Genomic DNA, 19,692 nt, shown 5'->3' with positions numbered 1-19,692 from the left:
GTGGCATCATGGCAGACACCCGTGATCAGCACTTGGGAGGCTGAGGCAAGAAAGATAATTTCTAAGCCAGCCTAGGCAATGCGGGGGCCCTGTCTCTGAAAACAACAACAAACAAACAAAGGTTCCCACACCAAAAAATTGCTATTACACAAACAAGTAGCCATCAGGGAAGGGGCAGGGAGCCTCCTTGGCTCTTGAGGAAGGTGAGGGAAGCCATGTGCCTGAGGGGCCAGAGGTAGCTGACTGCCACATCCAGACTGGGTCAGTACTTACAGGGCCCCTGCCATCTTTTTCTAACAAAGGGAAGGTGGCAAGCTACTGACAGACACATTTAAAAGTGGATGCTACCCAGAACACCTGGAAGTTTCCCTGGGGCTCTAACAGAAAGGATTATGAAGGCAGAAAGTGTTACTATCTACATGGAGCTTCGAGGTTTTGTCTGAATCCTGAACTACACTGGGATTTCACCTACAGACCTCCTCCTCCTCCTCCTTTTTTGGTTTTTCAAGACAGGGTTTCTCTGTGTAGCTTTGGCTGTCCTGGACTCACTTTACAGACCAGTCTAGCCTCGAACTTATAGTGATCTGCCTGCCTCTGTCTCCAGAGAGCTGGGATTAAAGACCTGTGCCACCACGCCCAGCACCTACAGATATTCTTTACAGCGATAGACTCAAATTATAGCTGAACTCTCCAGGCTCCAGCAAAGGCAGACTGCCAGCAGGCTACCATTGTACTTTACGGCCACTGTGACACAAAGGAGCTAGAGTTACCTTGGAGCCAATATAGCACTGTAAGGTTAAGAATGCTGGTTTAGAACCACAGTCATTTAGTTTTAAATCTCATCTGTCAATTACCAGTGGATAAATGACAAGTGAAACTGGGTTCCACTTTCTCCACCTGTAAAGTGGGGACAGTCACGCGCTGTCGAGCCTAAAAGCAGCGATCCAGTCCTATGTAAATGAAGCAGCTGTCTTCTCTACAAGACAGAGTAATGTTTTCTCAGCAGTACAACCCAAGGTCTCCCTGTTACTTTCTGCCTTTAATGAGCACAAAACTTTTTAACAGTCCTATAGCCTGAATCCCATCCAGTTGGTTTAGCAGAGCCTATAGCTGTGAACAGTCTTAGATTCCAGAGCCATCAAAATTCACAAGGCAATAATGAAGACAGGTCAAAGCCTACCTGGCATTACTTTTTTTTTTTTTTTTTTCCTTAAATTTTGCTGAAAACACTATCATTCAAGTGGCCCACAAGGCTTCCTCACTCTCAGCAAGGATTCTAACAGCTAGTAATTCATGTTTAGCAAAGACCACTTACCATCTGTGTACTCCTCTGACGTGAGGGATAAAAGGCTTTGTATGTCACTGTTCTCTGAATCTGCAGTGTCTTTGTGTGTCAGCCGGCTGCTCCCTGAGCCGGCCACCCAGGAAGACGTGGTTGCCTGGTGCACCATCACAGTCTCGGAGCCCTGAGAACCCCAGGCTTCACACAGCCCAGAATGGCCTGGGGCTTCATCTTCTCCACCTGCAGAGGAGCAAGCTCCCTGGCTCTGTAGCTGCTGCTCCCTTGGCATGTTCCTTCCACTAGGTGCAGACCCTTCGGATAGAACGATCTGTACTCTAGGGTCAGCCGGTGGCATGCAGTGACCAGAACTGCCATACACAGCTTCCTCATATGAAGGTAGTGCAACCTGGACCCCATCCACCATGATGGAAACTTGGTCCCCAGAAACCCCCTGGTCACGCCTGGATCAGAAAAGAAAAGAACAAAATAAGAATCTGAGTGACATAGAGGTGAATAAATGACATTGTACTCATCATTTCCCAGCACATATTATATGTCAGCAGCACAAAGTACTTAAGCACTTTAGCACACTGGGTCCTCACCTGAGCCCTGCCAGCTAGGGATTCACCAAGAACGCAGGCTTGGCTCAGAGCAGCTAAGTAACTGCTAGGCAGTCAGAGAGCTGGTAAGGGATGGGCTTGGGATTGAATCCAGTTCTACACTCTTCTAAAGACGGTGTCCTTGGGGCTGGAGAGGATGGCTCAGTGGTTAAGAGCATAGGCTGTTCTTTTAAAGGACATGAGGTTTGATTCTCAGCACCCACATGGAGTTACAACCACCTGTAACTCCAGTTCCAAGGAATCTGATTCCCTCTTCGAAGCCTCTGTGGGTACAGGCACATATAACATGCACAGACATACATGCAGGCAAAACACCCTGCTGGCCTTGGTGGCACACTCCTTTAATCCCAGAACTTGGGAGCAGACGCAGGAAGATCTTTAGGTTTGGGGCCAGCCTGGTCTACATGAGGAGACTCTGTACTTAAAAAGATGGTCCCCAGGTGGCACTGGTGCACATTCCTCCTGAGGTCAGGGACTGTAGCCCAGATACTCGGTGCCCATCTCAGTTGAGCCCGTTTCCTCACTACCACAAGGCTATCCTGACTTGCATGGAAATTTGGAGGCAGGGTATGTGCCACCACATCTAGATGATTTTGTTTTTAAAGAGACATGTTTTGCAATTATTTAAGCTCAGACTAGGCCTGAACTCGGGGGTCCTTTTACCTCAGGTTCCCAAGTGCTAGGATTACAGGCATACAACACTAGGCCTGGCTTTTCGTTTTTTTACTTTTTGGTTTGGTTTTTCGAGACAGGGTTTCTCTATGTTATCTTGGCTGTCCTGGACTTGCTTTGTAGACTAGGCTGGCCTTGAACTCACAGCTATCCATCTGCCTCTGCCTCCTGACTGCTGGGATTACAGGCATGCACCACTGCATCCGGTCAGACAGAGCATTTTTTCCCTTTCTTTCTTTCTTTTTTTTGGGGGGGGGGGTTGACACAGGGTTTCTCTGTGTAGCCTTGGTTGTCCTGGACTTGCTTTGTAGACCAGGCTGGCCTCGAACTCAGAGAGATCGGCCTACCTCTGCCTCCCAAGTGCTGGGATTAAAGGCGTGCACCACCACACCCGGCCCAGAGCTTTTTCTTTTTCTTTCTTTCTTTCCTTCTTTCTTTTTTATTTTTTTGGTTTTTGTTTTTGTTTTTTGAGACAAGGTTTCTCTTGTAGTCCTAGCTGGTCCTGGACTCACTTTGTGGATGCTAGGGATTGAATCCAGGTTCTCTGGAAGAGTAGCCAGTGCTCTTAGCTGCTGAGTAATCATCTCTCCAGCCTCAACCCTGACAGTTTTTACAATGTCCAGGCCAACATTCTATAGGGTTGTCCCACCACCTAGTTATACTTTCTTATAATGGAATTTAGGTTAAATTTCACAAAGAACTTTACATTGATGTATTCCTTCATCTTCCACATTGAGAGGCATACTAATCAGATGCCAGCCTATACTACCACTGGTCACAAGTGGTTAACTCTTGATTTCCTTACCTGTACCTGGCAGACACAATCTATGTTGCCCATTTAAATAACACACACACTGAAGAATATTAGCATTCCTAAAAATATTCAGAGATTTTTGGATGGAAGAGAAACTTTAAAAAACATTTTTATTACATATACTTGTGACGTCTACACCATGGTATGGCATGTGTATACCGTGGTGTAATTAAAATACCTATTTTGTTTGTTCTTTCAAGACAGGGTTAGTGTTGCTTTGGCTGTCCTGGAACTCACTCTGTAGACCAGGCTGGCCTCAAACTTGCCGGCCTCTGCCTCCTGAGTGCTAGAATTACAGGTGTCTCAGTACTGCCTGGCTGATATTATATGTATGTTTTATGTACATGCATTTGGTACTCAGACAAACCCCATCAACATTCTACCCAAGCGAAAAAGAATCAACTGGTTATTTTTAACAGACTCATTGGTTAGTTACAGAGGAAATTAAACTCCCTAGTTCAGATGGAATGCAGATTAGAATAGTGTGACTTGACATGGAAATAGCTCATTCTTTCAAGTAAATAGTTCCTTTCAAAATATCTGTTTAAAAATAATTGCTACTCCTCCTTCCTTCCAAATAAAACAAGAGAAAGAAGGAAAAATCACATCCCTAAATAAAAATTCACTTCAGGGTAGTCCACATTTTAAGTTCCAAATCTTGAGCATTTTGCAGAATGTGGTTTAGTTTAGACAGCTGTGCTTGTGAGCTAAGACAGTGACTGATGTAGGGCTAAGAATGAATATAAAAGATCTATTCTTCAAAGACATGAGGTACCCACAAGGGTTGAGTAACTATGGAAGCCAAGGTAGGGCAGGAGAAAAGTCCCCATTGGAGATATACTCAGAGTCATTCCCACTGGTGTCCACCATTTGTCACCCTATCTCCCAAGTCTAGGATAATTAACAGATAATGTACTATGAGAGAAAAAGGAGAATCTGCAGACAAGAAGACCCACTTCTTCTAATTTCAGAATGGTACTGAGGTCCTAGATTCTCTCCACACATTACAATTATTTGAGAGGCGAGGTGTGGTGGTGCATACCTTTGATCCCAGCACTTGGGAAACAGAGATAGGTGGATCTCTGTGAATTTGAGGCCAGGCTGTGTTTCAGGATTCACTTTGTTATTCAGAGAAACTCTGTCTCAAACCAACAAACAAACCCCAAAACAAAAAACCACCTATCTGAGAAGGTTTCTAGAAAATGAAAAGGCCAGGATCCCACTCCAAACTGAATGAAAATATGGGGGAAGCAGAGGTGCACTAAGGATTAGAAAGCAGGAGCAGGAGGAGACAGCTTGCAAACACAACATGTGTCGGTACCATACGGAGGGCTGTGTATTCTATCACTGCGCCTTAACTCCAAAGCATCTCAGGAGTGATGTGAATGCTGCAGGAGTCACTAGAGACAAGGCTGAAATGGAAACGCCATGGCTTTGAGGTCAAACAGATCTAGGTTTAAATCTTAGCTCTGCAATCATCCTGAGATTTACTTGAATGCCTCAGTTTCTTAGTATGTGCAATGTTCCCATTAGGATAAAAGTAATGCATGTGCACCAACAAGCACAGTGTCAGGCATACGCAGGAGGTTAACACACTTCTCCAAGACGCAGACTAGCAGCGGCTACAAGCCAGCAGCTTCCTTAGTCCAAGGCCGGCTCACGGGGATGCTTGACTAACATTGTGCCCACCTGTTATGATGGAAAGACTTCAGCTTTGGCTGCAGCAGGACGAACAGCACCACAAGGAGAAGAATGAGTGCCACACAGCTGGCAGTAGAAGCCACTATGGACAGTGCAGGGACCCCGAGTGACGCGTGGGGTTCTTTGTCTAAGGAAACAAGTCGTTACAAACATTTGGTACCCAGTAACATAAAACATGAGCTCCACAAGTGATATAGTCAAATATCCTCTGCATGGTATTATATAGGAATATTTAACAGCTGGGCCTTTTCAGGAAAATCTTTTCAAGTGGCCTATGTATGTATGTAGTATGTATGTGATGTTTCTGGAAACATTTGCTTTTCCTGTTCCCTGAATAAAAGACCCCCAACCTCCATCCCCTCACTCTAGCCTTCGAAGTCCACCTGGTACCTAACCTCACTTAACTTTGGAGTTCTTAAAACACCAATAGCAGGTGAAGTTGGTGAACTTCAACCACGGAGGGTCACATCTTTCTACTATTTTGAGTTCCACCAAGCTTCCCCTGTGTAGCAGGGTAATTAAGAAGTAGTAGGCAAGCTGGGCGTGGTGGCGCACACCTTTAATCCTAGCACTTGGGAGGCAGAGGCAGGCGGATTGCTGTGAGTTCAAGGCCAGCCTGGAGTACAAAGTGAGCCCAGGATGGCCAAGGCTACACAGAGAGACCCGGTCTTGAGAGGAGGAAGAGGAAGGTAATAATAAGCTGCTGTCCTAAGCACTCCCCCCCACCTCCCCCCCCAACAGCCTTTCTGTAAACCCCGTATTAGTTTCCACCCACCCCCCTGAGGTGTTAGGGATAAGCATGTTCTAGTCTTGAAGTCCAAGTGTGAAGCACAGAGATGGTCATACAACACATATTTCCCTTTAGGAATCTGCATTTCCTGTCATGCAAGATGAGGCAGGAAGGAAAAATGATTCTGTAGAGCAGGGCTGTAGCTCCATAACAAAACTGTCATTTTCTATTCAAGAGAGAAAATAAAATGGAAGACGCTGGGAAATGTGTTAGCACTGTGCTCACACCTCGCTGTGCTAGCAGAACACAACCTAAGGGAATTAGTACCTAACTAGGCAAACAGAAATCCTCACATGAAAGGGATTTTACATAGTCAGGCAGATGCTCAATAAAGACAAAGAGCCCCTCAATGACTCAGTGGAATGCAACGTGACATGCACCAGCAAACCCTATGACTTCCACAATATGACACGGAATACCAAAGACAGAGAGGCCAAGAGGCTTAACACAGCCAAGGGAGCTCTTGAGAAAGCATATGTCATTCCCCAGGAGCTAGAGAAAAAGCAGGATCCAGAGGGCACCTGTTTTCATTTGCAGACTGACCTTCGTTGAGATGACAGCTAACCTCCATGGCTGGCTTCCACTCGCCATTCTTGCAGGTCAGGTATTTGTAGTCGCCTTTCAACATGTAGCCTTCTGCACACAGGTACTCGATGACACTGCCTGCTGTCAAGGGGTCTTTGCAGGGCCGGGGATGGCAAATGTAGCCACCATTCTCTGGCTCTGGGGGCAGAGGACACACTGCAAAGACAGAGGGAGATAGTACTATAATGAGGCTTTCAATGTACATTTTCTCTCAGTAGTATGCCCCTGAAACACAAGGGACATAGAAGCATCCTTGGGAAAGCCTGTTGAACTAGTATGGAATTCAAGCTGTCACTGACAGTGGGGAAGTGCACCAGTAATACGTAAGTTTGGCTGTTTACAGCATTTCTCTCCTCCCCACTGACCAGTAGATTACAGAAAAGTTCTGTATCTGCTGCAATTTGGACCTGATTCTAATAGCACCTACTTGACTCAGACTGAGAGAGGATAAAGTACAGGCAACTCGCCAGGGAAAGTGCCAGGCTGTTTACAACATCAATTCCAGGATGGACTCCCTGGTATAATCAAAGCATGAGTCTGGTCTGAAGAGATTTCAGAGAGCTTTCCTGGGTGAGAGTCAACTTGGGACCAAAGTCCTCTGATTCTTCCCATGAGACCTAATTCCTATCCCGTGAGCTGACTGGTTTGTAAGTTTATGTACACCAAGATCACTTCCTTTCCACCACCCCCACAAATGGTCAACTAAAGAGAAGGCAAACAGGGTATGGGTATGGTGGCACTGTGGTTTAGAAAAGCTGCCACAGGAGCTGGAAGGTCTAGTGCAGCTCTTAGGAGACGGAAAACTTTATTTCTATTGTACACAGATTACAGAACTGAATCTCAAGCCAGGCAGTACAATCAGTCACTCATGACCTCCAACTTCCCAAATGTTTTACAAACACAAGACAACAGATTTTTCCAAAGGAAATTTAGTTTTGCTGACTCTATGCCAGCCTATCCCTGTATCACAGAGACATCTGTGTGAGAATTAGAATGGTCATTTCCTCTACTCACTTCCTCTAAAAGGCTCAGAGTGACTGGGAATTACACAGGCATGTCTGACTATCAGGATAAGGCCTTGGCTTCCTCCCATGTGAATGCCTTACCGATCATATTCTGCAGCTGTGCCCTTGAAGCCTTCCACCTTCTGACCCAAATGCTAATGAAATCAAGTTTGGCTGGGGGAAGGTATCAGATGCAAAAACAAACAAAACACTCCAAATGCTACTCTCAGGCTACACATCCCTAGCAGTAGGTAGAAAATACACCATTTTCTTTTGTTTCATCATTTAAGTACATTTATAATTTTTCTTTGGCAGATGTTTGGGATTGAACTAGGGACTTGTCCATGCAAGCTAGACAAGCATTCTATCACTGAGACATTCCTGAATTCACTTCTCCATTTATCTGTTCCTTTGTAGTACTGAGGATGGACCCAGGGCCTCATGCATAGCACAGTTGTATATGTTCTACCATTGAGCTACAGTTCCAGATCAACAATTTTTAAAAAGTTGCTAATTAAAAATGTTACCAAAGGATCTAAAAGTCTGGCTGCAACTATGAAACTAGAAGATGAATGCAAATACGAGCCTCCCACCCCTTGAGGGACACACCTCTGATGTCTCTCCCTCCCACCCCTTGAGGGGCACACCTCTGATGTCTCTCCCTCCAACCCCTTGAGGGACACACCTCTGATGTCTCTCCTTCCAACCCCTTGAGGGGCACACCTCTGATGTCTCTACCTCCAACCCCTTGAGGGACACACCTCTGATGTCTCTCCTTCCAACCCCTTGAGGGACACACCTCTGATGTCTCTACCTCCAACCCCTTGAGGGACACACCTCTGATGTCTCTCCCTCCAACCCCTTGAGGGACACACCTCTGATGTCTCTCCCTCCCACCCTGCTCAAAGTCCTGAGCAGGAGAGAAGTGAATGCAAACATTTCTGTAGTTCCCTAAGTGGTAGGCAAATCATTCAGAGAGCTGGCCAGCAAACAGTTGCTTTACTATTTCATTTTCCATCTTTTGTTTAGAATAGGAGACCCCCTCAGACCTTCTGACTGACTCTTGGCTCTCAGCAGACTGTGTCTAACTGGTTCACTTCCTGGGCATAATTAATGCTGAACATTCTGGCCAGCTCCTGGCAGCAGGCAGGACTCACATAGAATCAGGCCAGTGTGCTGAGAAGAAGCTCTCAGTGAAAGGGCTCGGAGTCTAGAGCCATGCCTACCATGCTGTACATATGCTGTACTACATTGCCCCTGCAAATCCTGTAGACAGCTAGGATCTCAGTATATATGTGGTATAAGGTTAAAAAGTAAAGTGTACAATGAGAAGCCACATGTCTTCTTCTGCTCTGGCCACAGCTCCCTCCAAAGATATAGCAAAATAAACTGATCCCAGCATTCAAGGAGGCAGAGGCAGGTGGATCTTTGTGAGTTTGAGACTAGCCTGGTCTACAAAGCAAGACCAGGACAGCCAAGGCTACACAGAGAGACCCTGTCTTGAAAAAACAAAAAAAGAAGCTTTCAAATGAAGGGTCAGGAAACAGAACAGGCAAAGTCACTTGAGATATCAAGGGCACACATATACAAATATTGATCTTTTGTCCAAAGTGGAGACTATGGGGAATATGGCCACAGGCTGGGGCTAAAGCATAGGCCTTCAGAAGCCTGGGTTAACAGGAAGAGGAAGGACATCAGGAAAATCAAAGCACAAAAAGCAAACGGATCACCCAGCAACTTCTGGGAGCCAGGTCCTGGCCAGGAGGCTGACAATCTGCACTTGAAGTTCTCTTGGACAATTCCTCAGTTAGAGGGCATTTCAAGCTTTTTTGTTCTTAGTCCTGGGAAGACAGTAACTCATCTGCTTTGGCACTACTACTAAATTTTTAAGAGAGATGGAAAGCCAGATGACTGTACAGGGGAAAAATTCGCTCTCCTAGCTTCTGCGTTCTGCTGTCTCCCACAGATACCTAGGCCCCCAGTGTTAAATGCCCTGCCTCCTCTGAGAGTCAACAGCAGCACTCAGCTCCATAGACTTTGAGTGAAGTAGCACCATGCTAAGTACGTGACAGATATTGATAATTCTTTGTGTTTACCTTCACATAACAAAGTACACCCTCGAGGGAAGCAGCTAACTCATCAGGAGGCAGTGTCTCCACAAGGAACTAGTATATTATAAGTATTCAGTGACTACCTAGCCAGTCATAGTGGGAACACAAATTAGAGAGAAATGACCCAGCTGAAGTGTCCACTTCAGGGTCAGAAACCAACAAGAACCCACAGCTCCTCTAACTGTCTTGCTTTTGTTGTTTTGGTGTCTCACCTTTCAGAGAATGAGACAAATTAAAACAAATTTTTATAACAACTCAACAAGCAAAACTCCAGGAAAGGCCTTCAGGGTAAACAGAACTATTTGTTCTTGAACCCCTTCAAAGCCAGTAAGAGGCTACAGAAAATAGGGGCATGCAGGCCCAGCCTCTAAGGGATTGGAGATGAGTTGGGCAGGGATTCAGTTAAATATCTAGCGTACTTTCAAAAGAGTCAACTTGGTGGCTAACAGTCACCAAGAAAAGACTACACTATCAAAAACAGGAACTTAACAAACTGTTGTGTCAAGTATTCACTCACAGGTCTGAAATATTACAGTTTTACTCTAAAATAAAGTGTGTTACATTTGGGATACAAATGAGTACAAAGAAACAGGTGCTTAGGGGAACTGGAGAAATGCCTCAGCTGTTCAGAACAATGACTGATCTTCCAGAAGACCAGAGGGTTTTTTTGTTGTTTCTATTTTAGCGATTTCGAGACAGAGTTTCTCTGTGTAGCCCTGGCTGTCTTGAACTCACTTTGTAGACTAGGGTGGCCTCAAACTCATAGAGATCCATTGCCTGCATCTGCCTCCCAGAGTGCTGGCATTACAGGCATGCACCCCACACATGGCATAAAAGCTTAATGTCCAGTTTGTTAGCAGTACAGCCAGAGAAAAGATAAGGGGATTACAGAAAGTATAGTTGTTCACGTATGTTATTTTTGTGCAGGAAGCGGTAGCTACCGTACACACCCAGATGCAGCAAGCACTTTCCTAGTCCCTTCTACATGAGCATTTTACACACAAGGATGAGGAGGCTCATCTGAGTTGAGTAATTTTCCCCAAGGCTGACCTATACATGCCTTGTTCAAAAGGAAGGTGAAAAAGCCTTCCAAACAAGATAGATTTAGAACATTACAAATACACACACACACACACAGAGAGAGACAGAGAGAGAGAGAGACAGACAGACAGACAGACAAACAGACAGACAGACAGAGACTAGCTGAAAGGTTGAGACACCCTTCAGAAGCTGAGTCTTACAACTTCTTATAGGAAATAAACCTTCTCAGCAGGCAGTCAGGAAGGTCATTGTCCAGCCAGAATCTATCTTAGGAGGACTTCCCACACACTGGGGGTGGGCCTGTCTGCCATAACTCAAGCCTTTCTCAGGGTGTGGCACTGTGCGGGAGTGGGAGAGCAAAGGAGGAACCACACAGGCCTAGGCTGTCCCCTTGCAGTCCTTCTCAGCCCCCATCATCTTTCCAAGAAAGGCCTAGCCCAAGACCTGTGCTGGGACAGCAGCAACCGACAGACAAGTCTAGCTGACTGTCTTTGTTTTAGGACTGGACTCCCTCACCCACATCCCTCCCTCTCAATAGCCTCAGACAAAGAAGAAAAACTATTTTCTTTTATTGTCCCAAACATGGCAACTCTTGTTACCTGGAGAGAGCCACAAAAACCCCTTAGTCACTCAGAATAAAGTACTAATAAAGTGCTATTATCCTTGGTCAAGGATCCTGACCTTAAAGCACACACACCCAGCTGAAACTTTTGCACTTCCCAAGGCTGTAGCTTCCGAACATCTCACCAGCCGCTGCTAGATAGCACAGGCTAGAGTTTGCCTGTGTGGGTCCAGAATTAGATGCCTAGCTTGTTTGTTGCCTTCAAAAGTCAAGTTACCCATTACATAGTCTTAGGAAACTAAAACAAGAGGATTCAAAGGTATTTACCTCACAGAGTTGCTGTGGAGATTAATCCCAATATATAGGACAAGTACCTGGTACAAGGTCTGTGAATACTTAAGTGTTCAATAGGCATTATCTTTATTATTTTTGCTCTGTATTCCCATAACAACTTCATTCCTCTCAATAAACTACCATATTGTTTTTGCATTTATTTTTCCACAGGCCACCCTTCCTCCGTTTCCCCACCATGCCCCCACACCCATCTGTCCACACTATAGGACAGGGACTTGTTCTGCTTTTGATTGTTCCTCAGTGCTTTACACAGAATCTGACAGATAGGAAATACTTAGTAGAAAATGGCATAGAGCTTGCGAAAGAGTGTCCACTGTGGATCCTGTCTTCTTTCCAGCTATAATGGACAACAAAATAGTGAGAACCTCTCTGCAAGTAAATCTCTAAGTCAGCACCTAGCTAATCATGACAACACACTGCTGTTGAGTAGAAAGGGTCAGGCCAGAAGGGACCAGAGCATGGTCTTAGGTGCCAAACAAAGAAATCTGAGTTTGACCCAAGGTTCCACTCTGTGCCCTGTAACTGCCCTGCCTCCTCTAAACCTTAATACCTAGTTCTACTTGTATGACAAGTCAATTGATAAAAAACATTCATGAGCCAGGTGTGGTGGTACACACCTTTAATCCCAGCTCTTGAGAGGCAGACAGGTCTTCATGAATTCGAGGCCAGCCTGGTCTATAAATCGAGTCCAGGACAGCCAGAGCTACACAGAGAAACCCTGTCTTGAAAAGCCAAAAACCAAACAAAAAACCCACGGCCCCTTCTTCAGGGGGAAAAAAAAAAAAAAAAAAAAAAAAAAGATTCATGAAGCCAGGTGTGGTAGTGCACGCCTTTAATCAAAGCACTTGGGAGGCGGAGGCAGGTGTATCTCTAAGTCCAAGACCAGCCTGGTGTACAAATCAAGTCCAGGACAGGCAATAGAGCTAGACACAGAAAAACCCTGTTTCGAAAAACCAAACCAAAGCCAAAACAACAAAACAAAAACCTGTATTATGTAATAGGTACTAAGACATTTTTACATTTGCATTCACAGAGCAAAGTAAACCTTTGATTTAGGAATGGGGTAGGACAAAGATTTAAAAAAAAAAGACTTTCAGAAATTTCTGGATGTTTTAGAGAACGGAGAGGCAGAAAACAGCAGGATGAAGCACTATGGGAGAGCCTCCTTTGCTCTCTCTTTGCACCTTTCATTTTTCATTTCCCCTTTCAGCTGCAGAGCTCAGGCTGTGGTTGGCCGACAAATGGCCTCCATATGGTCGGATGCCCTTTCACCTCTTCTTGTTTTCACAGCCCAGGAAGGAGGGGAGAACAGGCTGGCAGCTGGGCTGCGTCCTTTCCTCCTCCCACTGTTAGGATAGCTAAAAGAAGGAGCAGGCAGGAGGACATTCTCCTTCATCCTGCTGCCCTAGGTCCTGGTTCATTCAGGGCTAGCCCCCAGTCTCTCAGTTCAGTGAGCTACAGTGCACAGCTCACAGCTGTCCTCCATGTCCAGGATGGAAGGGTGACCATAAAGCTAAGGAGTCAGGATATTCTGGGGGTACTAACATATTACTGTGATACCTTTGGGTGGTAGAGGAAGGTGAAAAGAAACCAGAGGTGCTTATTTTTTTCCTCATTAGCAATGGCTACCCAATCTCATCTCCACCCTAGCTCCTATGTAAGCTGTCTAATGGTATGCTGTAGCCTTCAGAATTCTATCTGCAAGCCGGGTGTGGTGGCACACACCTTTAATCCCAGCACTTGGGAGGCAGAGACAGGCGGATCACTGTGAGTTCCAGGCCAGCCTGGTCCACAAAGCTAGTCTAGGACAGCCAAGGCTACACAGAGAGACCCTGTCTCAAAAACAAAACAAAACAAAACAAAAAACCCAGAATTCCATTTGCAGGAGGAAACACAGACAGTTGCTCAGAGGGTAACTATGATAATAAACTGAGGGCTTCCAGGGTTTAAAATAGTTAGGTGCTTGGGTACAAAGGCCAAAGTTGTAGTTTCATTTCCCCTACCATCTAAACTTAAAGTCTAGGCATACCCATTTAAGAAGCACACATTTAAATGTAAAACAAAATCTCTGTTGTTCTACAAGGTGTAAATGAGGAAGAGAATTAACATTTATTAACAGGCACTGATCTAATTTTCTCACACAAGAAAGGCGTAACAATAATTTTAGCCAGACTAAGGAACTAAGGCTCTGACAAATTTAATGCTGGCTTGATATCCCACGGCTACTAAATTGTGGAATGTAGATTCAAACTCTGATTTGCCCTTAAGTGCTACATAGAGTCACCCAATTACAGATGTCACAAGAAAAACTCCCAACTGCAATATATCACTTGGGGCTAAAAGACACAAACACAATCTGGTTGCAACTCCTGTCTGGAGAAGAATAAAGATTGGGGTGTTTGCTTGTACTTAGAGGCCTCCTAGGGTCACACACACAGTATGCAATATTTCCCTACCAAAGCGGGGAGAAAAGGACAGTTTCCTTCACTACAATAGAGCTATTTAAAGATCAAAGATAACAAAAGCTGCACCTTGGAGTGGGGACAGTTTCAGCTGAACAAGTCTTTCAGAAGTGAACCGCAAAGGGGTGTTACCACTGAATGGAGAATACGCAGGGCCACTGAGGCACCTTGTTGAAGCTCAAATAGCCCTGTTATGTATCACCAGTGAGCCAGGCACGCACACTGCTTTTAGGAGCTCAAGAGGCCACTGGTACTCACAGGGGCCTGGAAAACCTATAAAAATGAGACATTTAGCAAATCCTAGTTATGGGTGGCTACAGAGCTCTGCTGAGGCAGTGGCTTCATATCTTTGGTCTTTTAAAGGCACGCACAGGAGTTGATGGGCAGAGCTCTGAGCAGTCTTTTCTCAAGAAAGAGACGAGACTCAGTCTAAGACATACCATGACGTGAGCTCTGTGCGCTCTGCAGGGGATTTGTCTTGTTCACCCTCTCATAAGACAGGCACAACAGGATAGAAATGGGATGAAGGTTACTGTGGGGGCGGGGGTGGGTGGGTGGTGTGTAGATAGGTCTTGTCTTGATTTCTTCTGAACCAAAACGTCTCTGTAACAAGGTAATGAAAGTATAAAGGTTGGAAGAGTTGAAAAAAATCTGGGTGTTCTCATCCTCCCTGTAGGGCAGTGGTTCTCAGCCTGTGGGTCATTAGAGATTTACATTATGATTCATAACAGTAGCAAAATTACAGTTATGAAGTAGCCACAAAATAATTTTATGATTGGAGGTTAGCACAACCTGAGGAACTGTATTAAAGGGCCACAGCATTAAGAGAGTTGAGAACCACTGCTGTAGGGGATGGAAGTCTCAGTTTTAAATAATGTTAAGTGTACTCCCAGCATACTCAGATACGCAAGTTTATTCCTTCTGAAGTCTCTGAGGGAGCTGAAGACCAGGTAGCTTAGTTTTACCACGAAGCTTAACTGTTTAGGGGTTAAGATGTTTTTAGGTCTCGATAGGTGTTCTAAGTTGGCAATGACAATATGTGATAGCGATTGATTTACATTCAGAAATTTAGACACACCAAGATAGGAACGAAGTCTTCTTCAAGGCTGTCAAGTACAAACAGCCAAAACACTAAGAATGTAACATTTATATGATTCCTGATTGTGTCATGGTTCTTCTTGCTATATGTAATCTACTCTATATATGTATAATAATATAAATGTTTATGTAAAAAAATTAGATAATGTTAAGCCACAGGATCTATCTATCCTTTTTTGAAATAGGATTTCTCTGTGCATCCCTGGCTGTCCTTGAACTCACAGAGACCCATCTGCCTCTGCCTCTCAGGTGCTGGGATTAAAAGTGTGTGCCACCATACTCAGTAAGCTGCAAGATTTTAAATCATCCTGTCTCACAGATGAATCACCAAAAAAGCAGTTTGTCAGGTTTGGTTTGTTATGTCCCACAGGGGAGCTCAAACCAGCTGATGACAAACAATGAGAGTATTTATGTTGTTGTTGAGGGCTGTGGGGCCTTTCTTCTGTTTGTTGTTTTGTGCTGCTAAAGACTGAACAGCAGGGCCCCACAATGCTAAGCAAATGCTCTACCACTGAGCAGCCCCAGTCCTGTCAGGCGGGTTTTTGCTTGTTTGTTCTTCTGTTCTTCAACAAGGTGGTCATCAGTCTGCTCCACACAGGCTCAGCAGATGCCTTTCCTCTTCTTGTGCTCTTCCCTGTCACTCTTTCTGAAGTATGTGCAAGGTGCCTGTAGAAGTGTTTACGACTGTAGAGAAATTTAAATCCAATAACATGGCTACTCTGGCAAGAGGTCACATACAAAGACCTAGGTCTGTATGATCCAGCTGAAATAAAAACATATCTTTAGTACACACCTTTAATCCCAAACAATGATGTCTAATTAAGGGACAAAGTGACAAATCAGGCAAAGACTTGACAGAATGAGTCAGAGATAGAATATGCCCAATGAGAATAGACTACCTAAAGAGCTACTTAAAGAACAGCCCAGAGACAGAGCAGGAGAGTAGGGGGAGGCAGTAGAGTTCGGGAATACAGTACTGTTCAATGCAGTTGAGTACAGCTGAGTTTGGGCAGCTCAGAGGCAAATTTTTCTAAGCAGAGCTATTCAATGAGAAGTGGAGAGAAGTCTGATTGAATCAATCAGATTGGAGAGGAGTTTTGAGCCAGAAGAGCTGAGTTGAACCAGCCAGTCAGAGTTCAGAAAGAACTAGAAAGTGTGAGTCTATTCAGCAGTAATTCTATGCCTAGGTTAGCAGGCAGAGGTTGGAAACTAAGTATTCAAGGTCCAGGCTTGCAGATTAGATTATATGGAAGCTTGAAGCTTCCAGGCCTAGGCCTAGGGATAGTTAGATAGAAATGCTCTGGGCTCAGCCCACACCATGTATTTGTAAAGCTTGGGTATAGCTGTCATCTCACCCCCCCAGTTTAACAGTCCTGGTCAGGAGATACTATCTGATGTAGCCTCACCTACTCTGGATGTTTCCAATAGTAATTACAGATGCAACATTTAATAAGCAGAAACAACCTTTAATCTTATTTTCTAAAAAGTAGATTTAATAACCTTTACCTGGAAGCCAATAAAAAATATAAAAGTCTTCATTTTATTATTACTGGAAATAAGCTTCCTAACAGAAATTCCTTCACTAACTTAGAAATCATCTACTGAATACTTACTATGTCCCAGTGTGGTGCTAGAAATTAAAATGTAAATAATTCAGTACCTGTCCTTGAAGAGAATCTAGTCTCTCTAGGGTTTCAGATAAAGAGCCCCAAGTAGGTTAAATAATAGTAACATCTACTTTTTGTTTAAATTTCAGAGTTCATGTAAGGATTACATTTATCCATGCATTCCCTTGAAAAGGTTTACTAAGTACCAAACACTGTGCCAGGCCATGGAGGAAGGCAGGCAGAATGATGAAAAAGACAGTGGCCCTACTTTCTTGGGGCTCTTATCTAGTAAGTCACTACAGCATAAATCATATGGGATACAAGAGGTTTTGAACAAGGCTTAATCCAATGGAGAAGAGACCAGAGGAGATGGAGAAATTAGTTTCAGTTTGAGGTGACCACAGGTTAAAGGACTGTGATGAGAATAAGCAGAACAGAAGAACATACTGGGGGTGGACTAGGGGCAAATGTCAGAAGCAAAAGAGGTGGCTTGTGCATGGGAAGTTAACAAGTATGTCCAGGGCTAGCAGAAGAGGCAGGCTTAGACACTCAGGCTGGTAAGCTGGGTACAGCAGTGTGTCCCTCTAATCTTAGCACTTAGAAGCCTTAGCAAGGCTTCAAGTTCAAGCCAGCCAGGTCTACACAGTCAGCTCCTATCTTGAGGGAAAGCAGCAGGAGGGCTGTCAAGTTGGTGTCTGATTCAGAAAATTAGGGAAGGGCCTAATTACAAGACTAAGAATGTGAACTCCTGAGTTCTCCTCCCAAAAGATGAGTGTTCTAAAAATCCTTCCTGCCCTAAAATGCAGAAGTGCCTTTCTCATAATAAAATCAAAGTCTGCCTTATGGTACTAATTAGACTGAAGAAGCCAGGCATATAAATATGCCTATATATACCTGAAACAAGTGCTTCCCAATGGAATTGGATGGGCAGTGTGGTGCAATGAGGAAAAGGGGAACAACAAGAGAAAAATCATGGAAGTTTTCCAGTACAGTCATCTTGCTCCTCAGGTTTGCAGGGAGACAGGAAAAGAACTGGAGGGTGGGGAGAAAAGAAATACAAAGACGGCTTGGGGTCAATCTCTTTCCCAGTGCCTGTCACATGGCAGCAGATGGAGCATATCCCTAGAGGACTAGATCCCAGAAAGCAGCTGCTCCTAGGTTCTGCTCTAACAGCTGGGGTGACAGGTCCTCTTTGCAAAAGCTCAGTGTCAGGAATCAATGGGCCCTATTGTGCTTGCATGTCAGACTCTCCTATCTCAGGCTTATACCCTCATCTACTTGAAACAGAGGACTGGAAAAATGAGATAGCTTACTTTTAAAAAACACATTTGTAAATTAATAGAAGATAAGAGTATTATAAAATCTAATTTTACATAAACTGCCTGGAATTTGCTAGGAAAATGAGATGTTAATTATTTCAGATATAAAAGGACACGGTCATAAAGTAGAAAGACAGAAGGACAGAGCATAACCAGAGGAAAACACTAAATGTCTCTCTAGTCCTCCTTTTCTTACCCAATGTGCTGTTTGCCTACAACCAAAAAGTAGGCTAGATGGTTCAGTATTAGACAATTAAAGAATCTATAAAATGACGTGTATGTACATAGGAGTATAAATGTATGATTACATAATTAGGCATATTAAAGTATTTATACTGTTGAGACTAAAAGTCCCTTCTCAAAGGCATTCCACCAGAGTTGAAAGGGGAAAAGAAGATAGAATATACAGCATCTAATTGCAATCTTCTATAATGCCAGACACTGCCAGCTGGTGCCACAGCTGAATTCTCTTAATTAGAGAGATTTTTCTAGAATAGTGGTAATCCCAGTGTGGGATGCTAACTAGTTTTTCCTAAAAACCTTATTACTTAAAATACATACTTAACAACTCTATTCTCACAAAGTTGGCCTAATCTGTCCCCACCCCCCAACCCCCCCCCAAAAAAAATCACAGTATAGGAGCTGGTTTACTGTTTGGTGGTTCTCTTCTCAAACTTGAGGCTTTACAAGTTAGAGAAAGTTAAAAAAAAAAAAGTTAACCATATTTGAACAGGGTAGCTTTTATTTAACAGACTTAAAATCATGTGTTAAATATGTTTAAGCGGAGTAAAGATTGGTAGAAATGAGCATATACGAATGAGTTCTTTCTCAGCTGTTGTACATCATGTAAATTTATTTATTACCCTTAGGCATTTGGGTACTGATTTACAACAGACCAGAAAGCAGGTTGTTTCTAAATGTCCATAAATAAACTGTTCAATAATGCTTAGGAGACCCTCACTCCCAAAGGCTCAGTCATTGTGATAAAACTAGAGAAAACATAATCTTAGGTACCCTCACCTGCAAATGAGGAATGTGGCTTTGACCCAGGATCTCTGCATTTTCCAGAGTAGGTCTGCATGCAGAGTCTTGAGATTTGCTATGCTAACAAAGAAAGTCAAGTTCACCAGCAATTCCACAAGCCGGTTACACAGCTCATCCTGGGCTTCCCCAGCTCCTGCAGTTGTCAACTGTACAGATAGGACCCTGAAGACTTCACAGATGCTTCTAGCCAGGCCTCCCAGGGGAATGGTATTAGCAGCACAATAGTTTCTTCTGCAGCTGAGGAGAGTAGCTCAGCCTAGGTAAACAGAATCAACGTGCTCATTTCTCCACACAAGCGGATAATGTCCTCTAAAACCAAACCAAACCACTGGGTTGTAGGGCTGATTTTCAACTCTAGGCCTGATGCTTTCTCATTCAGTCCATCCTGAGTCCCCTCAATCTTCTCACTGCAGGACAAAAAGGACAAACCGCAAGTTCTGCTTGAACTCTGGCAGGTGAGGGCTGATTTGGGGAATCACTACTCAACTCACAACACAAACCCCAAACAGTAGCTTTCAAGAGAAGATTTTGCTCTTTTTTTCCCTCATTATTCTTTACTTTAATAGGAATCAGTACAAAGAGTAAAAACTGAAGAGAGGTTTTTGTTTTTGTTGTTTGTTTGTTTG

General features: G+C 44.1%; 1 protein-coding gene across 2 annotated transcripts in view; it reads right to left on the bottom strand.

The window, feature by feature from the left end:
* Nucleotides 1-19,692, bottom strand: part of Susd6 (sushi domain containing 6) — a 373,726-nt gene that overhangs the window by 323,216 nt on the left and 30,818 nt on the right. For both annotated transcript variants that reach the window (XM_051148435.1, XM_051148428.1), the window contains exons 3-5: nt 6,423-6,620; nt 5,078-5,216; nt 1,316-1,743 (exon numbers count right to left, since the gene is read on the bottom strand). In XM_051148435.1, the coding sequence (XP_051004392.1) occupies nt 1,316-1,743; nt 5,078-5,216; nt 6,423-6,620 (765 nt within the window). The remainder of the gene's footprint in view (nt 1-1,315; nt 1,744-5,077; nt 5,217-6,422; nt 6,621-19,692) is intronic.

The sequence above is a fragment of the Acomys russatus genome, chromosome 1 (assembly GCF_903995435.1).
Source record: "Acomys russatus chromosome 1, mAcoRus1.1, whole genome shotgun sequence".
Lineage (NCBI taxonomy): Eukaryota > Metazoa > Chordata > Mammalia > Rodentia > Muridae > Acomys > Acomys russatus.
Note: the sequence above shows the minus strand (reverse complement) of the source record. Positions and strands in the feature narration are given on the sequence as shown.